This window comes from Balaenoptera physalus, assembly GCF_965194825.1.
Source record: "Balaenoptera physalus genome assembly, chromosome: 19".
Taxonomy (NCBI): domain Eukaryota; kingdom Metazoa; phylum Chordata; class Mammalia; order Artiodactyla; family Balaenopteridae; genus Balaenoptera; species Balaenoptera physalus.
Window position 1 is genome coordinate 18,901,386 of NC_138900.1, and position 14,072 is coordinate 18,915,457.

Below are 14,072 nucleotides of genomic sequence, written 5' to 3' on the forward strand. Positions count from 1 at the left end.
CGGGGGGCTGTCCTGTCTTGCAGTTGTCCCGTGCAGAGGGGTGGAGGGATCAGAAGTGACGCCTTTGCCCCTCAACCTCTGAGAAGATGGGAGAGACCCCACCCTCTTCCAACAGCTTACATCTTTGTAGACCAGCGGGTCATCTAACTCTTAGGAGTGGGGGGGAATTCTGGATTTGATTAATTTTGATGTAAATCTATTTATTCAGCAAATATGCTGTGGATGCTTACCTATGTGCACCGTTTGTTGAGAACAGCAGAAGTGACGAAGGCAGACATCATTATAGAGCGTGCTAGGTGCTCAGAAGAAAAGCGCCAGGACAGAAGCCCAGAGCCACGAGCTTCCAGAGCAAGCAGTGCATCACGGGAAGACTGACGTGTGTGTTGGAGCACGTGGGTAGGTGAACCTGCCTTCTCAACTATAAATTTTATGAAATCTAGATATAGGTCAAGTATTTCTGATGAAAATCCAGCACCTGAATTGAGATGTGCTATAACACATCTGGCGTATAAAATATACACCAGATTTTAAGCCTTACTATGAAAAAAATAATGTAAAATATCTAATAATTTTTATATTGGCTTTATGTTGAGATAACATTTTTTATATATTGGGTTAAATAAAATGTTATTAAAATGGATTTCACCTGGTTGTGGGTTTTGTTTTGTTTTGTTTTTGTTGTTTTGTTTTTTGGTTTGGTTTGCTTTTTAAAAAATATGGCCACTAGAAAACTTTAAATCCCATATGTGGCTCCCATTATATTTCCCTTGGATAGTGCTATCTAGACCTTAATGTGAAAAGCAAAACTAACCTTCTAGAAGATAATTCATGACTTTGGGTCGGGGAGAGAGGGAGAGGGAGAAAAAGAGAGGGGGAGAGAGAAAAACGGGAAGAGCAGGAGTGAGCCTCAGGCTAGCTCCCCTGGCCTTGCAGGCTCCCAGCCCTGCTCCCACCAGCAGGGCTTGTGAACTGTCCAGGACAGGCCCGCTTGTCCCCCTCTGACTGGGCGACTGTCACCTCCTTGACTCCTCAAGCAGCTGGGCTCAGTGGTTGGGGGTCACCTCCATCTGGGAAGACTTGGAACACTCCCAGATACTCTAGACCTGAAGTCTAGGTCACTCTGGGCAACTTTTCTGTCTCTACAAGACTTTCCCATCAGCAGTAACGATCCCTCAGGTGTCCCCCATCCAAACAAGAAATTTCTCCTGGACCCCACCTTCTCCCCTTTCCGTGGAGAGCCCAGCCTGGCTGCTGTCCCAGCTGCTGTAGCTCCCCATCTGGCGCTACACACCCTGGCAGCTTCCAGCCCGGCACAGCCATTGTCCTTGTAGATTCAGGGATGCTATGCTCTCTTGGCTCTGCCCATTCCTTAAGTGCTGTGTCCTCAGACCCTGTCTCTTCTCACCCCATGCTCCCCTTGGCTGGGTCTGCCAGAGATTCACACACCCATAGTTCCCTTCACAGCCCTGTCAGTCCTGGGACCACTGGCCCTGACTAAATAAGTAATTTAGTCAAAGAAAGAGGCTGTTATATAAACACGGAGAAAGGATAATAAGTGTATAAGCATCTCACGATAGAATGGATCATTCACGAAAGAAAGGACAGATCCTTGCAGGGTCGCCCCATGAGGTTGCGTGATTTGTGCACTGCAAAAAGGCACACAACCGAGGGGTCAGTGGGGCTGGAATCTAGCCTAGACTCCTCTCACCAAGCATGTGTCCTGGAGGAAGAGGCACCTTGTTCTTCATACGTGTCCCTCCCCAAGCCATGAGTCCACAGCACTATGTCCCCTCAGAGGAGGCTCCCTTTTAAGCACAGAAATAGATACTTTGAGACCCTGTGTCTTCCTAATCCTCAACTCTGTCATATTTTTTATTATTATTTACTATTGTAGGGAAGCAAAATTTGCCACCCCAACATGTCTCGTTGACATGAGGATTAATTTAGGCTGGTTATTTTTAAGAAACAGAGACTCAGGAGGTCTTTCTTTTCACGCTCCCCTTAGCTGCCTAAAGAATTTAGATAAAGGGCCTGTTCCCAGAATAGAGCTGTCACCAGACATTACCTGCAAAGGATGTGGGCTACGGTGTGGTGGGGGGAACTCAGCAGGGCCTAGAGATTAGAGTCCACTCTGTATCCTGTTGTCTCTGCAAGGCCCAGAAAACATCTATCTACCAAATATTTGCTTTTCCATCTCCTTATAAATTGCCCTCCTAATAAAAAAGTTAGGTTAATTAAGAGAATGGGAAGAAGCTGAGGGGAAAGTCAAAGGGACTCTTCCCAACAAGGTGGAAATTTTTAAAGGGTTATTAATAAATAAGGTAAATAAAGCAAATACTGAAAGTGACAGAATAAGGAGGAATCAGAAAGAGTCACAGGACTCATCCCAGCAGGATGGAAATCTTTAGATGGTTATTTAAAAATGCGATAAATGAAACAGACATTGATGGGATTAAAACAAACGTTTTAAAACAGCACAACCTAAGGCTGGGTGAGCCAAAGGGACCGCCCCCTAAGATCCCCTAACATTAAAGGGCACCAAACAAATTTGCTCTATTTACCCCAGTTTGGTGAAATTTTAAAAAGCCAGAAGGAAAACATTACAATGAGAAACCTGACCAGCAATTGCTTGGGGCAACAGTTAGGCCAATTAATCAAGTTAAAGACTAACAAAGGAACTGGGTTCCTTGCCTCCATCCCTCACTGGGAACCAAAGCCTTTTACACTGGAGTGGGTAAGACTGCTAGGTGATGGAGAGAAGTTTCCAGGACTCCTTGATGCGGGAGTCCCATGAGCTGTGGTACCAAAACCCACTGATGGAAGCCTGACTTGGCCTACACTTAGATTGAGAAAATGTAAACATATGAGGGTTGAAAGGATTATAAAGGTTGAAACCTTTGAATGGACGTTATGTGAAGAGGTTATATCAACATGGCCTAAGTGTTTTATGGGAATGGAAGTTCTATCTGGGTGGGAACACTTCCTGTACCCCGTATTATAAGACCAAGACTTGTTGATGGGGTCCTAGCGGAGGCTGTGGTTAGAAGTATAAGAGTGGATAGAATTGAGGTGAAAGTTTATAAGAGAATTGGTGTATTTGAATGGGCTTTGTGTAAGGTGGTTGTGAAACCGTGCACCTCAGATTGGGACTTGAACCCATGCAGCCAGGACTCGAACCTGGCCAAAACCCATGGTCTTCCAACTGAGATCACACACCTGGTTTCGGGACTTAAGCTCAGGTCCTTGATGTCTCATCGCAGAAAGAATTCAGTGAGAGACAAAGTGATGGGTAAGAAGTGGGTTTATTTAGAGAGAAACACACTCCACAGACAGAGTGTGGGCCATCTCAGAAGGTGAGAAAGGCACCAGGGTATGGGGTTGTCAGTTTTTATAGGGGTGGGTAATTTCGTAGGCTAATGAGTGGGAGGAGTATTCCAGCTATTTTGGGAAGGGGTGGGGATTTCCAGGAATTGGGCCACCGCCCACTTTTTGATCCTTATGGTTGGCCTTGGAACTGTCATGGCGCCTGTGAGTATGTCATTTAGCTTGCTGATGTGTTACAGTGAGCATATACTGAGGCTCAAGGTCTAGTGGAAGTCGCCTTGTCCGCCATCTTGGGCCCATTTGGTTCTAATCAGTTTACGTCATGTCCTCGGGCTATGTCATTCTTTCAAAGGTTGTGCCCTGCCCATTTCCCTCCTGTTTCAGTTGCATCTCTTTTGCCTGATTGTATTATGGGGATGGTCACCGTCTCACTGGAGAATGTTTTCCCTGCCTAATATTGTAAAATAGAGCATGTAAATCCACCCTTCAGGCAAAGTGAATTGAACGTACTAAAGGGAACGAATAGGGTTGCCTGAACCCACACGGTGTGAGGTGGAAACTAGGGACTGATATTCGGGACAGATAGGAGCAATAGTGGAGGCTTTTTGCCTGTAGGGTGACTTGGTCTGGGGTTGACTTGTGCACTAGGAAAGAGGGCCTTTATTGAATGCCTTATGCAGACTATTTGAAGGCATGGTACACTGAACCCTGAAATTCTAGAACATAGAAATCTTTTTATTTCCATTTTAGTTGGAAACCTTCTCTCCGATATAAAGAAGCAAATTAAAGAAAATGTAGTTGGATGAGCAGATCAGCCTTTTGATATCATTTAGGTGGCAGCCCAGATATTTAGGGAATTGAAAATAACTGTCTTCATCTTGCAAATTTCTACAAAGTCAGAAGTGTAAACACAGCCCACAGTCCCCTGAGACTGAACCTGGTTAATTCAGTAGAACCTGAAACCAAAGGGAAAGAGACCTTTTCTAAAAGTACCAACTGCTGGAAAGGCTCCTTCACTCAAAATCGAATTCACAGCCTCAAGGATTTGTCAAGGACAAATACAAATCTTAAAAAGTCTTTTTCACAAATAGTAAAAAACGTTAACCATCTGAGCAGATAACTTATTCCAACTGTTATTTATAAAATAGTGAATTTTATATTGTTATCCCATATTCATGACTGAAGATTTAAAATGAAAGCTATGAGATCTCAGATTGTGTCTGTGTGTCTACGTGTGTCCGTTTTATTAATTAATTAATTAATTTTATTTTTGGCTGCTCACAGGCTTTCTCTAGTTGTGGCGAGCGGGAGCTACTCTTCATTGCGGTGCACGGGCTTCTCACTGCAGTGGCTTCTCTTGTGGCGCAGCATGGGCTCTAGGTGCGTGGGCTTCAGTAGTTGTGGCACTCAGGCTCAGTAGTTGTGGCTTACGGGCTTAGCTGCTCCACGGCATGTGGGATCCTCCCGGACCAGGGATCAAACCCGTGTCCCCTGCATTGGCAGGCGGATTCTTAACCACTGTGCCACCAGGGAAGTCCCTACAAGTGTCCGTTTTAGATATGGTGTTTTTCTACCTCCAGATGGTATTGCCAAAATTAATTTGTAAAGGAGCTCTATTTAATTTAGGCTTAAAAGTAAGCACTTATGAATTAAATATTTCTAAATCTCAGTAGTGTAATAGAAAGTAACCCAAATGCTTTTCAAGTTCACATGGTCTAAGATTAACCTTTAGGAAGTAAAAGCAAATTTAAAGTTATTGGTTTAATTAAAATAGGCATGTCTTTAGAGTTATCAGCATTAAATGTAAAACTTTTATTCTACCTAGGTTTACCAAAAGTCAAATAAGTTCATGTTATCTCTGCTACAAAATTTATCAGCAAGGAACATAGCCTGGGACGATGGTTGACTTTGTCTAATATCTCATGAAGTTTTCATGGGTAATCTACACATAGTTATTGGGAACAAATGATTTAGATAGACATAAGTGCGATAAGACTTAAAATTAGCTTCCAAAATCTTTTGGTAACTTAAAAGTTTAGAGTTTTGCTAAGTTAAGTTAAATGATGGGAATTCATTGAATGTCTAGATAATTTCCAAATAAGAGAAGATACTGAAACATTAGTTGCTAAATAAGTCTTAAATTTACCTACTTTTGTCTTATTACAGAAAAACTAAAGACGTTTGGGTCCATTAGAAACATGTCTTATACCACACTGAAAAAAAAATATGTTATGAGGAAATATATGTTTCTAGAAACTCTGAAATGTATTCATAAGTTTGCCAATCAAAAAATACTGGTATAGCAAACAATTCACACTTGCTTACTTTTTAGTTTTCACTAGAAATTTAGGTTTCTAAGGGTTAATAATTCTAATTGTTACATGTAATTAAAACTACTAAAATAAATAAGAAAAATATATTCATCTGCAAGGAAATTTTTTTTAAAGATATAAGGAATAGAAATGCATGTTGTTAAGGGAAAAGCAAGTAATTTTGTCCTAAAGAGAGGTTTTAAAAAAGAGAGGGAAATAGCAAGGACATGGAAGCAACCTAAATGTCCATCGACAGATGAATGGACAAAGAAGATGTGAAACGTATATACAATAGAATATTACTCAGCCGTTAAAAGGGACGAAATTGGATCATTTGCAGAGATGTGGATGGACCTAGAAAGTGTCATACAGGGTGAAGTAAGTCAGAAAGAGAAAAACAAATATCGTATAATAATCCATATACGCGGAATCTAGAAAAATGGTATAGATAATCTTATTTGCATAGCAGAAATAGAGACACAGACGTAGAGAACAAACGTATGAACACCAAGGGGGGAAAGGGGGGGAGTGGGAGGAATTGGGAGATTGAGATTGACACATACACTATTGATACTATGAATAAAATAGACAACTAATGAGAACATACTGTATAGCACAGGGAACTCTACTTAATGCACTGTGGTGACTTAAATGGGAAGGAAATCCAAAAAAGAGGGGATATATGTATATGTGTAGCTGATTCATTTTGCTGTACAGTAGAAACTAGCACAACATTGTAAAGCAACTATACTCCAATAAAAATTAATTAAAAAAAGAAAAAAGAGGGAAAGCATATGATAAAATCTGAATGTAAAAAAGGAAGTTACAGAAGGTTTGGGAGAAAGGAACCCTTAGAAAAAAGTTTTGTGCATGGTCAGGACTGGCTAAGATTCAAATGAGTTTAACTGAGTGAATAAATATTAAAAGTAAACTGGTGCAAAATTAGAATTTGGTTTTCTCTCTGTGTTAAAGAGACAAAAGTCTTCTATTATAGGGAAACTGTGAATGGTTTTTCTTTACCTCTGAGTAGTCTGTCTAAAAAGCAGAGATGTTTATGTTTCATCAAAATAATTTCCTGTGTTGTTTTATCAGGTCTTTGATTAATTACACTGAGTCCGCTGAGTCTTTTTAATATTACAAGAGCTAAGGTTTTTGTTTTTTTTATTAACAATTATTAAACTTTCTGTATTTGCCTGTGAAGTCTTTGTCACTTTGGTTAAGTGAATAACTAACTAAGTATTATTTCACAGTGATCTATGATCCTATTTGAACAAATGTTTTAAAACCTTCTGATATCTTTGATAAGCTTCCCCAAATCAAATTCTAAATGAAGTCCTTTTGACCTCTAGCAAGCTTTGGGATTTTTCAGAGGGTCCCTTAAACGTCTCAAAGAGAGATATTAAACTAATTAGCATGTTAAATTACATGGGAAGCACTGTCAAATAAGTGGTGATAAACCATCTTAGGTTATATTGCATTGATGAATATATATGTTCTAAAAATTATGTGAAATTCCTAAAAATCTATGTCCTGATAAAATCCTATCAGTCATAATTCTAGCTATTATCTTAAAATATTGTGTCATTGAAATAACAAAATTTCCTTGTCAATTGCATTGTAATTAGATCTTTAACCATGCCATTTTGCCTTTGTCATTTATAGACAGTTATTATTTTACTCTGATGCTTCTGCAAAAATGCTCCATCTTCAAGAAGATTCATAGAAAGGACTTTTTGACAAATATCGGTTTCTGATAACTTTTAGTTCATACCATTGAACTGGGTAAGATTACAGAACTCTAATGGCAAGCCTGATGGCTTCATAAAACTGCTAACAAATGATCAAGATCAACAAGAATTACTTACATAGGACTGAATGAACTGATGAATATGATTATAATTTTTATGACTTTTTATCTGAAATGTTATACGGCTTTTTAATGTTTATTTTCCAGATATAAGAAAGTCTTTCGTCTTAACGCTAACTATGAATCAGAGCAGTTTGGTAAATTATACCTTTGCAAGCAGAATTGAAACATTTATCTTTCTCCCTGGTCCCTCCAGAATTTGGAAACTCTTAGTAAGCATTCTTATTTTCATGACAATATAGTTATTTATATAAGTTCACTAAGAATCTGTTCTCTTTGTAACAGGACACGTTAATTGTATCACCATGGCTTTGACTGGAATGTCATATTTGAGAATTTGCATAGAATCATATTTGACAGACAGCTTTAAGGAGCTAAGATTGACTGTGGAGCCATAAAGGCCCTTGGAAAAACAGCCTGCTTCCTTGCTTACACAGTTCCCAACAGCCTTGCCAGGTGAGTAAGGAAGGTCACTTTCTGGCAGGCACAGGAACTTCAGGATATTTGGGGGAACTTCAAGAAGAGAGAAATTCACCCGAATCTGTAGGTATTACAGGCGAGTCTGATGACAAATCCTTGACATGGCTTCTTAGCCTAAAGAGGCTATTAAAAGTTCAATCTGGGGCTTCCCTGGTGGCACAGTGGTTGAGAATCTGCCTGCCAATGCAGGGGAGACGGGTTCGAGCCCTAGTCTGGGAAGATCCCACATGCTGCGGAGCGACTAGGCCCATGAGCCACAATTACTGAGCCTGCGCGTCTGGAGCCTGTGCTCCGCAACAAGAGAGGCCGCGATAGTGAGAGGCCCGCGCATCGAGATGAAGAGTGGCCCCTGCTCGCCGCAACTAGAGAAAGCCCTGGCACAGAAACGAAGACCCAACACAGCCATAAATAAATAAATTAATTAATTAATTTAAAAAAGAAGATAAAAAAACAAACATTGACATAGAGAAATGTTCATGAGTGGTTGCAAAAAAAAAAAAAAAAAAAAAAGTTCAATCTGGAGGTTCCTTATGGAAAGTTCCAGCAAATCAGATTTAAAACAGCCTATATGGTCAATTGTTATTCTTGCTGAACTTATGTAAATAATCAGGTCAAGTTTAATGAAACTAAACTTATTTTGAAAACAAATGAGTGTGAATTTGGCCATCTTTGGTAGAAATGAGAGTGACTTTAGAGAAAAAAAAATATGCTTCAATAGAAACTATAACATCCAATACATATAAAGAACACATACAACACAACAGCAAAAAAAAAAAAATCATCTAATTAAAAAATGGGCAGAGGTATCTGAATAGATATTTTTCCATAGCAAATGATATACAGATTACTAACAGGTGCATGGAAAGATGCTCAACATCACTAATCATCAGGGAAATGCAAATCAAAATCACAATGAGATATCACCTAACACCTATCAGAATGGCTATTATCAAAAAGACTAGAAATAACAAGTGTTTGCAAGGGTGTGGAAAAAAGGGAACCCTGTATATTGTTGGTGGGATGTAAATTGGTGCAGCCACTATGGAAAACGGTATGGAGATTAAAAATAAAACTATCATATGATCCAGAAATTCGACTTCTGGGTAAAAACACAAACTTGAAAAGATATCTGCACCACCATGTTCATTGCTGTATTATTTATGACATCCAAGATGTGTCCAACCTAAGTGTCCATTAATGGATGAAGAGATGAAGATGTGATATATATACACATATATACATATATATAATGCAATATTATTCAGCCATAAAAAGAAGGAAATCTTTCCATTTATGACAACATGGATGGACTTTAACAGCATTATGCTATATGAAATAAGTCAGAGAAAAACAAATACGAATGCTCTCACTTGAATGTATCAACAGGATCCCTGCCCCCCCCAAAAACCCCAAAACCAAATAAACAGAAAAACAAACAAAAAACCCAAAACCCAAACAAACCCAACTCATGGATGTAGAGAACAGATTGGTGGTTGCCAGAGGTGAGGGGTGGGCAAAATGGGTGAAGGTGGTCAAAAGGTACAACTTCCAGTTCTAAAATAAATGTCTTAAGAGATGTGATATACATCATGGTGACTATAGTCAATAATGCTGTATTGTTTGAGACTTGCTAGGAGAGTAGATCTTTAAAGTTCTCATCACAAGAAAAAAAATGTGTAACTATGTGTGGTGACAGATATTAACTAGATTTATTGTGGTGATCATTTCACAATATATACAAATATCAAATCATTGTACACCTGAAACTAACATGTCAATTATATCTAAAAAAAAAATGATGGACAAAGTTCTAAGGTAGAATTGCAGTCTTCCAATAGCTCTTGGATACATATAGATAGAGATTGTTTCCCAGCTAAGATTTTTTAAATTGTGCTTTCCTTGCTGATTGTTTTACAGTCAGGCTGTAAATCCTTGACATTTAAAGACTTTGCACATTCCACTGACTCTTTATGAGTTCTTTTGGTTGGGATTTTCATAGGTAAGTGAACACCTGCTATATGGTCTTTTGGGTCCCCCACAAAGCTCTGAACTACTGTCAGCAGCAGAGGGAAGGAATATAAGATGAGTAAACTTAGGAACAGAAGAAAGTTTGAAAACTTGAAGCCAGGTCTGGGACAAGTTTTAAGTGGTAAAGGAAGAATTGGCATCTGTCCTGAAGGTTTGACTCTGCCCCTGACTCAGAGGACAGTGACTCAGAGGATAAGATGCCAAGAGGCTGTGGGGATATGGATTTACACTGCCGGGCTAAACGTGTCTTCATAAACCATTACAGGACCAGGGAACCAAATATGTACCAAATATAAGACGATAAAATGCAAATGGTGTTACCATCTTCAAACTGCAAGCATTTGTGCAATTGGAAAAAGCACACTTTGAAAGTGAAGGTCGGGACTTCCCTGGCGGTCCAGTGGTTAAGACTCCACACTTCCACTGCAGGGGGCTTGGGTTCGATCCCTGGTCGGGGAACTAAGATCCCACATGCCACATGGCTCAGCCAAAAGAAGAAAAAAGAAAGTGAAGGTCAAGAGCTTTAGCAGAAACTTAAGAAACAATGGAGTTGTATGAAAAAAAAAAAAAAATAACATGAAACTTCCTAGGAAATTAACTGTGAGAGGGAATTGACTGCAACGAGGTAAAACTTCAGCCATGTGGTAGAAGAGCTGGATGCACGATGAGCCAAAGGTCTTAAAGAATTGGGGAAAAAATTGTGAAGGCAAATCCACATTATTTTCCCTGAGGGGGGGAAAAAAACCTTATGATAATTGGTTGAACACTCACTCTGCTGGGGAAAAACGAAACAAGAAGAAACCACAGATTCAAGAAAAGAAATGCACACCAAGGACCAAAAATGAACTGAAGTAGATTTCTGACCCTCAGCAAGGATTCCCATGCCCAGATGTTCCAAACTCAGCACTTGACAGAGGCCCAAGAAGCCCACGGGATCCTCTGCATTAACAGAATGCTGACGCTTAATGCATAACCTTCTGCAGTTCTCACAGTTCTGTGAAGGGGAGTGCCAATACTAGCCCATTTTACGGATTCAGAACTCAATGCTTGGAGAGAGGCTAAGTAACTCTGAGACCATGTGGCTGGTGTGGGCTCACAGGACCCTCCCACTCCCTACCACCACCACCACCTCACCCTGCTTTCCTCAGTGGTTTCGGTTAGAATATCAGCCCTCTGGGGCAACCTTGACCCAGGGAGCTCTGCAAGTACAGATGGGCCAGACCTACCTCTGAGTGCTGCACTGTTGGCAAATGCTTAAGGGGTGCATCAGGCAAGCCTGTGGGCAGGTCCTGCCTCCATGCTCTGGAGAGACAGCCCGTGAATGACCACTCTGCTCGGGCTCTGGCCATGGCTGGCAAGAGGATCAGGTGCCCTGATGAACAGGCATGGCCCCATCAAGGGGGTCAGGTAACAAACTTCTACATCAGAACCCTGACTCTGGGGAAGCAAAGGTCCCCCACATTCTCAGTAGGCTTTAAGAGATGACCCTGAGAAATCTGCCCTCCTCTCAGGTCCGCCTGTCCCAAAGTGCCCCCAAAGTGCACCTCAGTGACTCACCAACTCTGTCCTGTGACCTTTGGTCTCATCTGGATATCTGGGATGCTGTTAAATCTACCCCAGTGCAAAACTGCCAGAGGAGATGGGCGATAAGGAGCAATGCTTCAGGCTGAGCTCTTCCTTCCCAGATAAGGTCTCAGCAGGGGCCAGACAAGCTTGGTCAGAACCAGGGGGAGGCAGACCAAGGACCCTGGAGGAAATTCCTCAGTGGGAAGGGGAACGGCTCCCCCCATCCTGTGAGTTCTGAGTGCAGCGTTACTGTTTGTGCCACCTGCCTGGAGTTGTAAATAGAACCTATTAAGATAATAAAAGAGTGGGTTCCAAAGTTTATCTCCTCTGGTTCCAGTCTTTAGAGAGATTTCTCCTTCCAGGATGTAGCTGATCTGGGGGGAATCTGGTTAATTTTAAAACAAACTGGTCTGGACACAAATGAACAAAATAAAAATAGCTTGGAGAGAAACTGGCTTGCCCTACCCTCCTTTTTTTGTGTGGTGTATCCAAGCTTCATTGCTTAAAAAAAAAAGGTGTTTAATAATTACCTTTGTTGACCTCTGTACCTTCTGGCTTCCTCCTCTCCTGGGCACGAGACATGGCCATTCCTAGGGCACTACTGTGCAGAGGAAGGTGGTCAGCTGCCCCGGGCAGGTCCCTGGGCTCCTCGAGGTCAAGGAGAAGGTAAGGCCACCAGGTGATGGGAAGGCTGGCTGATCCCCTGGCCAGGGACCCGAGAGGGACTTCACGTGGAGAAAGGGAACAGGGAATGAGCACTAACTAGTTCAGCCTTGAACTGATTTTCCTCAGCAACGTTCCTGGCATCACTCAATGAAAAAAATATCTATACCGTGGATCTATTGTGTGAGGTGCCTTAATTACTTGGGAAGTAATTATGAGCAAAGCCTTCCTTCCTCAGACTTGACTCCACTAAGGATATTCCAGTATGTTTTTAAATATTTCTTTTTAAAAGCCTTTGAAAAAAATGAGGTTGGGCTGTAGAATGACTTTCAGGCTTGTCACTGCTGAGGGTTAGGGCAAACAGGATAGGTGAGGGGGCACGGGGGTACCGGAGTAGTTTGGAAAAGAGCTCGGAACCCCAGTTGCCCAGGGTCTGAACGGCAGTCAAAATTTTGCTGGGACTGAGCAAATTATCCCTAAGGAGTCGACAGCTGCATTTCCCCCAAACTGTAGCTAATCATCTGCTCGTAGAATCAGTTCCCACAACCCAGGCGCGACAGCTCTGCCCCCATTTGCATCTTGTCCGATGGGGCATTTGCTGAGTGAACACCTGTGTCCTTGCAGCCTCCTAGAATTGGCAGCGGGTGGAAAATGGAAGAGACAAGCCTGAGAAAAAGGAGAGAGGATGAGAAGTCGATCCAGAGCATCGAACACAAGACCACAAATCTCCAAAAGGAGGTAAGGCCGTCCTTAGGGGCAGGCCCTTCCCAGGTCCAGCCACGGGGTGCACAGCCAAGTGCCCCCACCCCATCTCTGATCGAACGATTCCTTGTACTCACCTCTTTCCCTCTCGCCAGTGAACTCAGCATATTCTTGTGAGGTTAATACATGTGTGCTTCTGCGTGCTGGGTAAGCACCTGGAGGGGCTGCTGTTTGCTCAGACCAGTGGCCTTTTCCGGGATGGTCAGAGAGGACTTCTGATGTGGAGTCCCCTCTACAGCACCTTCACCAAACGTCGGTCCCTCTTACGTTCGAATACCTCCAGTGATAGGGAAATCCTATTCCTTCTTTTTTTTAACATCTTTATTGGAGTATAATTGCTTTACATGGTGTGTTAGTTTCTGCTTTATAACAAAGTGAATCAGCTATACATATACACATATCCCCATATCCCCTCCCTCTTGCATCTCCCTCCCACCCTCCCTATCCCACCCCTCTAGGTGGTCACAAAGCACCGAGCTGATCCCCTGTGCTATGCGGCTGCTTCCCACTAGCTATCCATTTTACATTTGGTCGTGTATATAAGGACACGGGGAGGGGGAAGGGTAAGTTGGGACAAAGTGAGAGAGTGGCATGGACTTATATATACTGAATCAGACTATTTTATTCCTTTAAAAAATTTTTTCTTAATTCACGTATGATTTACATAGAGTGAAATGCACATCTCTTCAGTGTTCAGTTTGAAGTGTTTGACAAACTGGTCGCCCCAGAAAGTTCCCTCTTGCCCCTTTCCAGAAGGGCTCCACCCCCCGAGTTCTATCTCTGCAGATTAATTTTCCCGGTTGTGGAATTTCATAGGAATGGAATCATACAGGGTGTGTCTGAGCAGGGTCTCGTTGGTAGGAAGCGCATACTCTACAGAACGGCATGAGAGAAAGCTCACAGCCCCCGAATGTTTCTGTCCCTGGAGACATTGCTGCTCACCCCCTCACCCCCACTCCCCTGGCCAGGAGCCCCAAACCCTGACTTCACTCTTTGTCTGGGGGGAGAAGCTCTGTTCTGCTCTGCCCACCTAAGAGGCAGGTCCCAAGGGCCTTTCCTGTTGGTGATTG

General features: G+C 42.0%; 1 protein-coding gene across 5 annotated transcripts in view; it reads left to right on the forward strand.

Moving 5' to 3' along the window:
- Positions 1 to 268: 268 nt before the first annotated feature.
- Positions 269 to 14,072, forward strand: part of SLC7A9 (solute carrier family 7 member 9) — a 43,355-nt gene continuing 29,551 nt past the window's right edge. The window contains exons 1-4 of one of the 5 annotated variants that reach the window (XM_082437575.1): positions 354 to 396; positions 7,299 to 7,418; positions 7,591 to 7,715; positions 12,865 to 12,978. In XM_082437575.1, coding sequence (XP_082293701.1) covers positions 7,623 to 7,715; positions 12,865 to 12,978 — 207 coding nt within the window. In that variant the 5' untranslated portion in view covers positions 354 to 396; positions 7,299 to 7,418; positions 7,591 to 7,622. The other 4 variants (XM_082437577.1, XM_082437576.1, XM_082437578.1 and 1 more) reach the window with 4 other exon arrangements.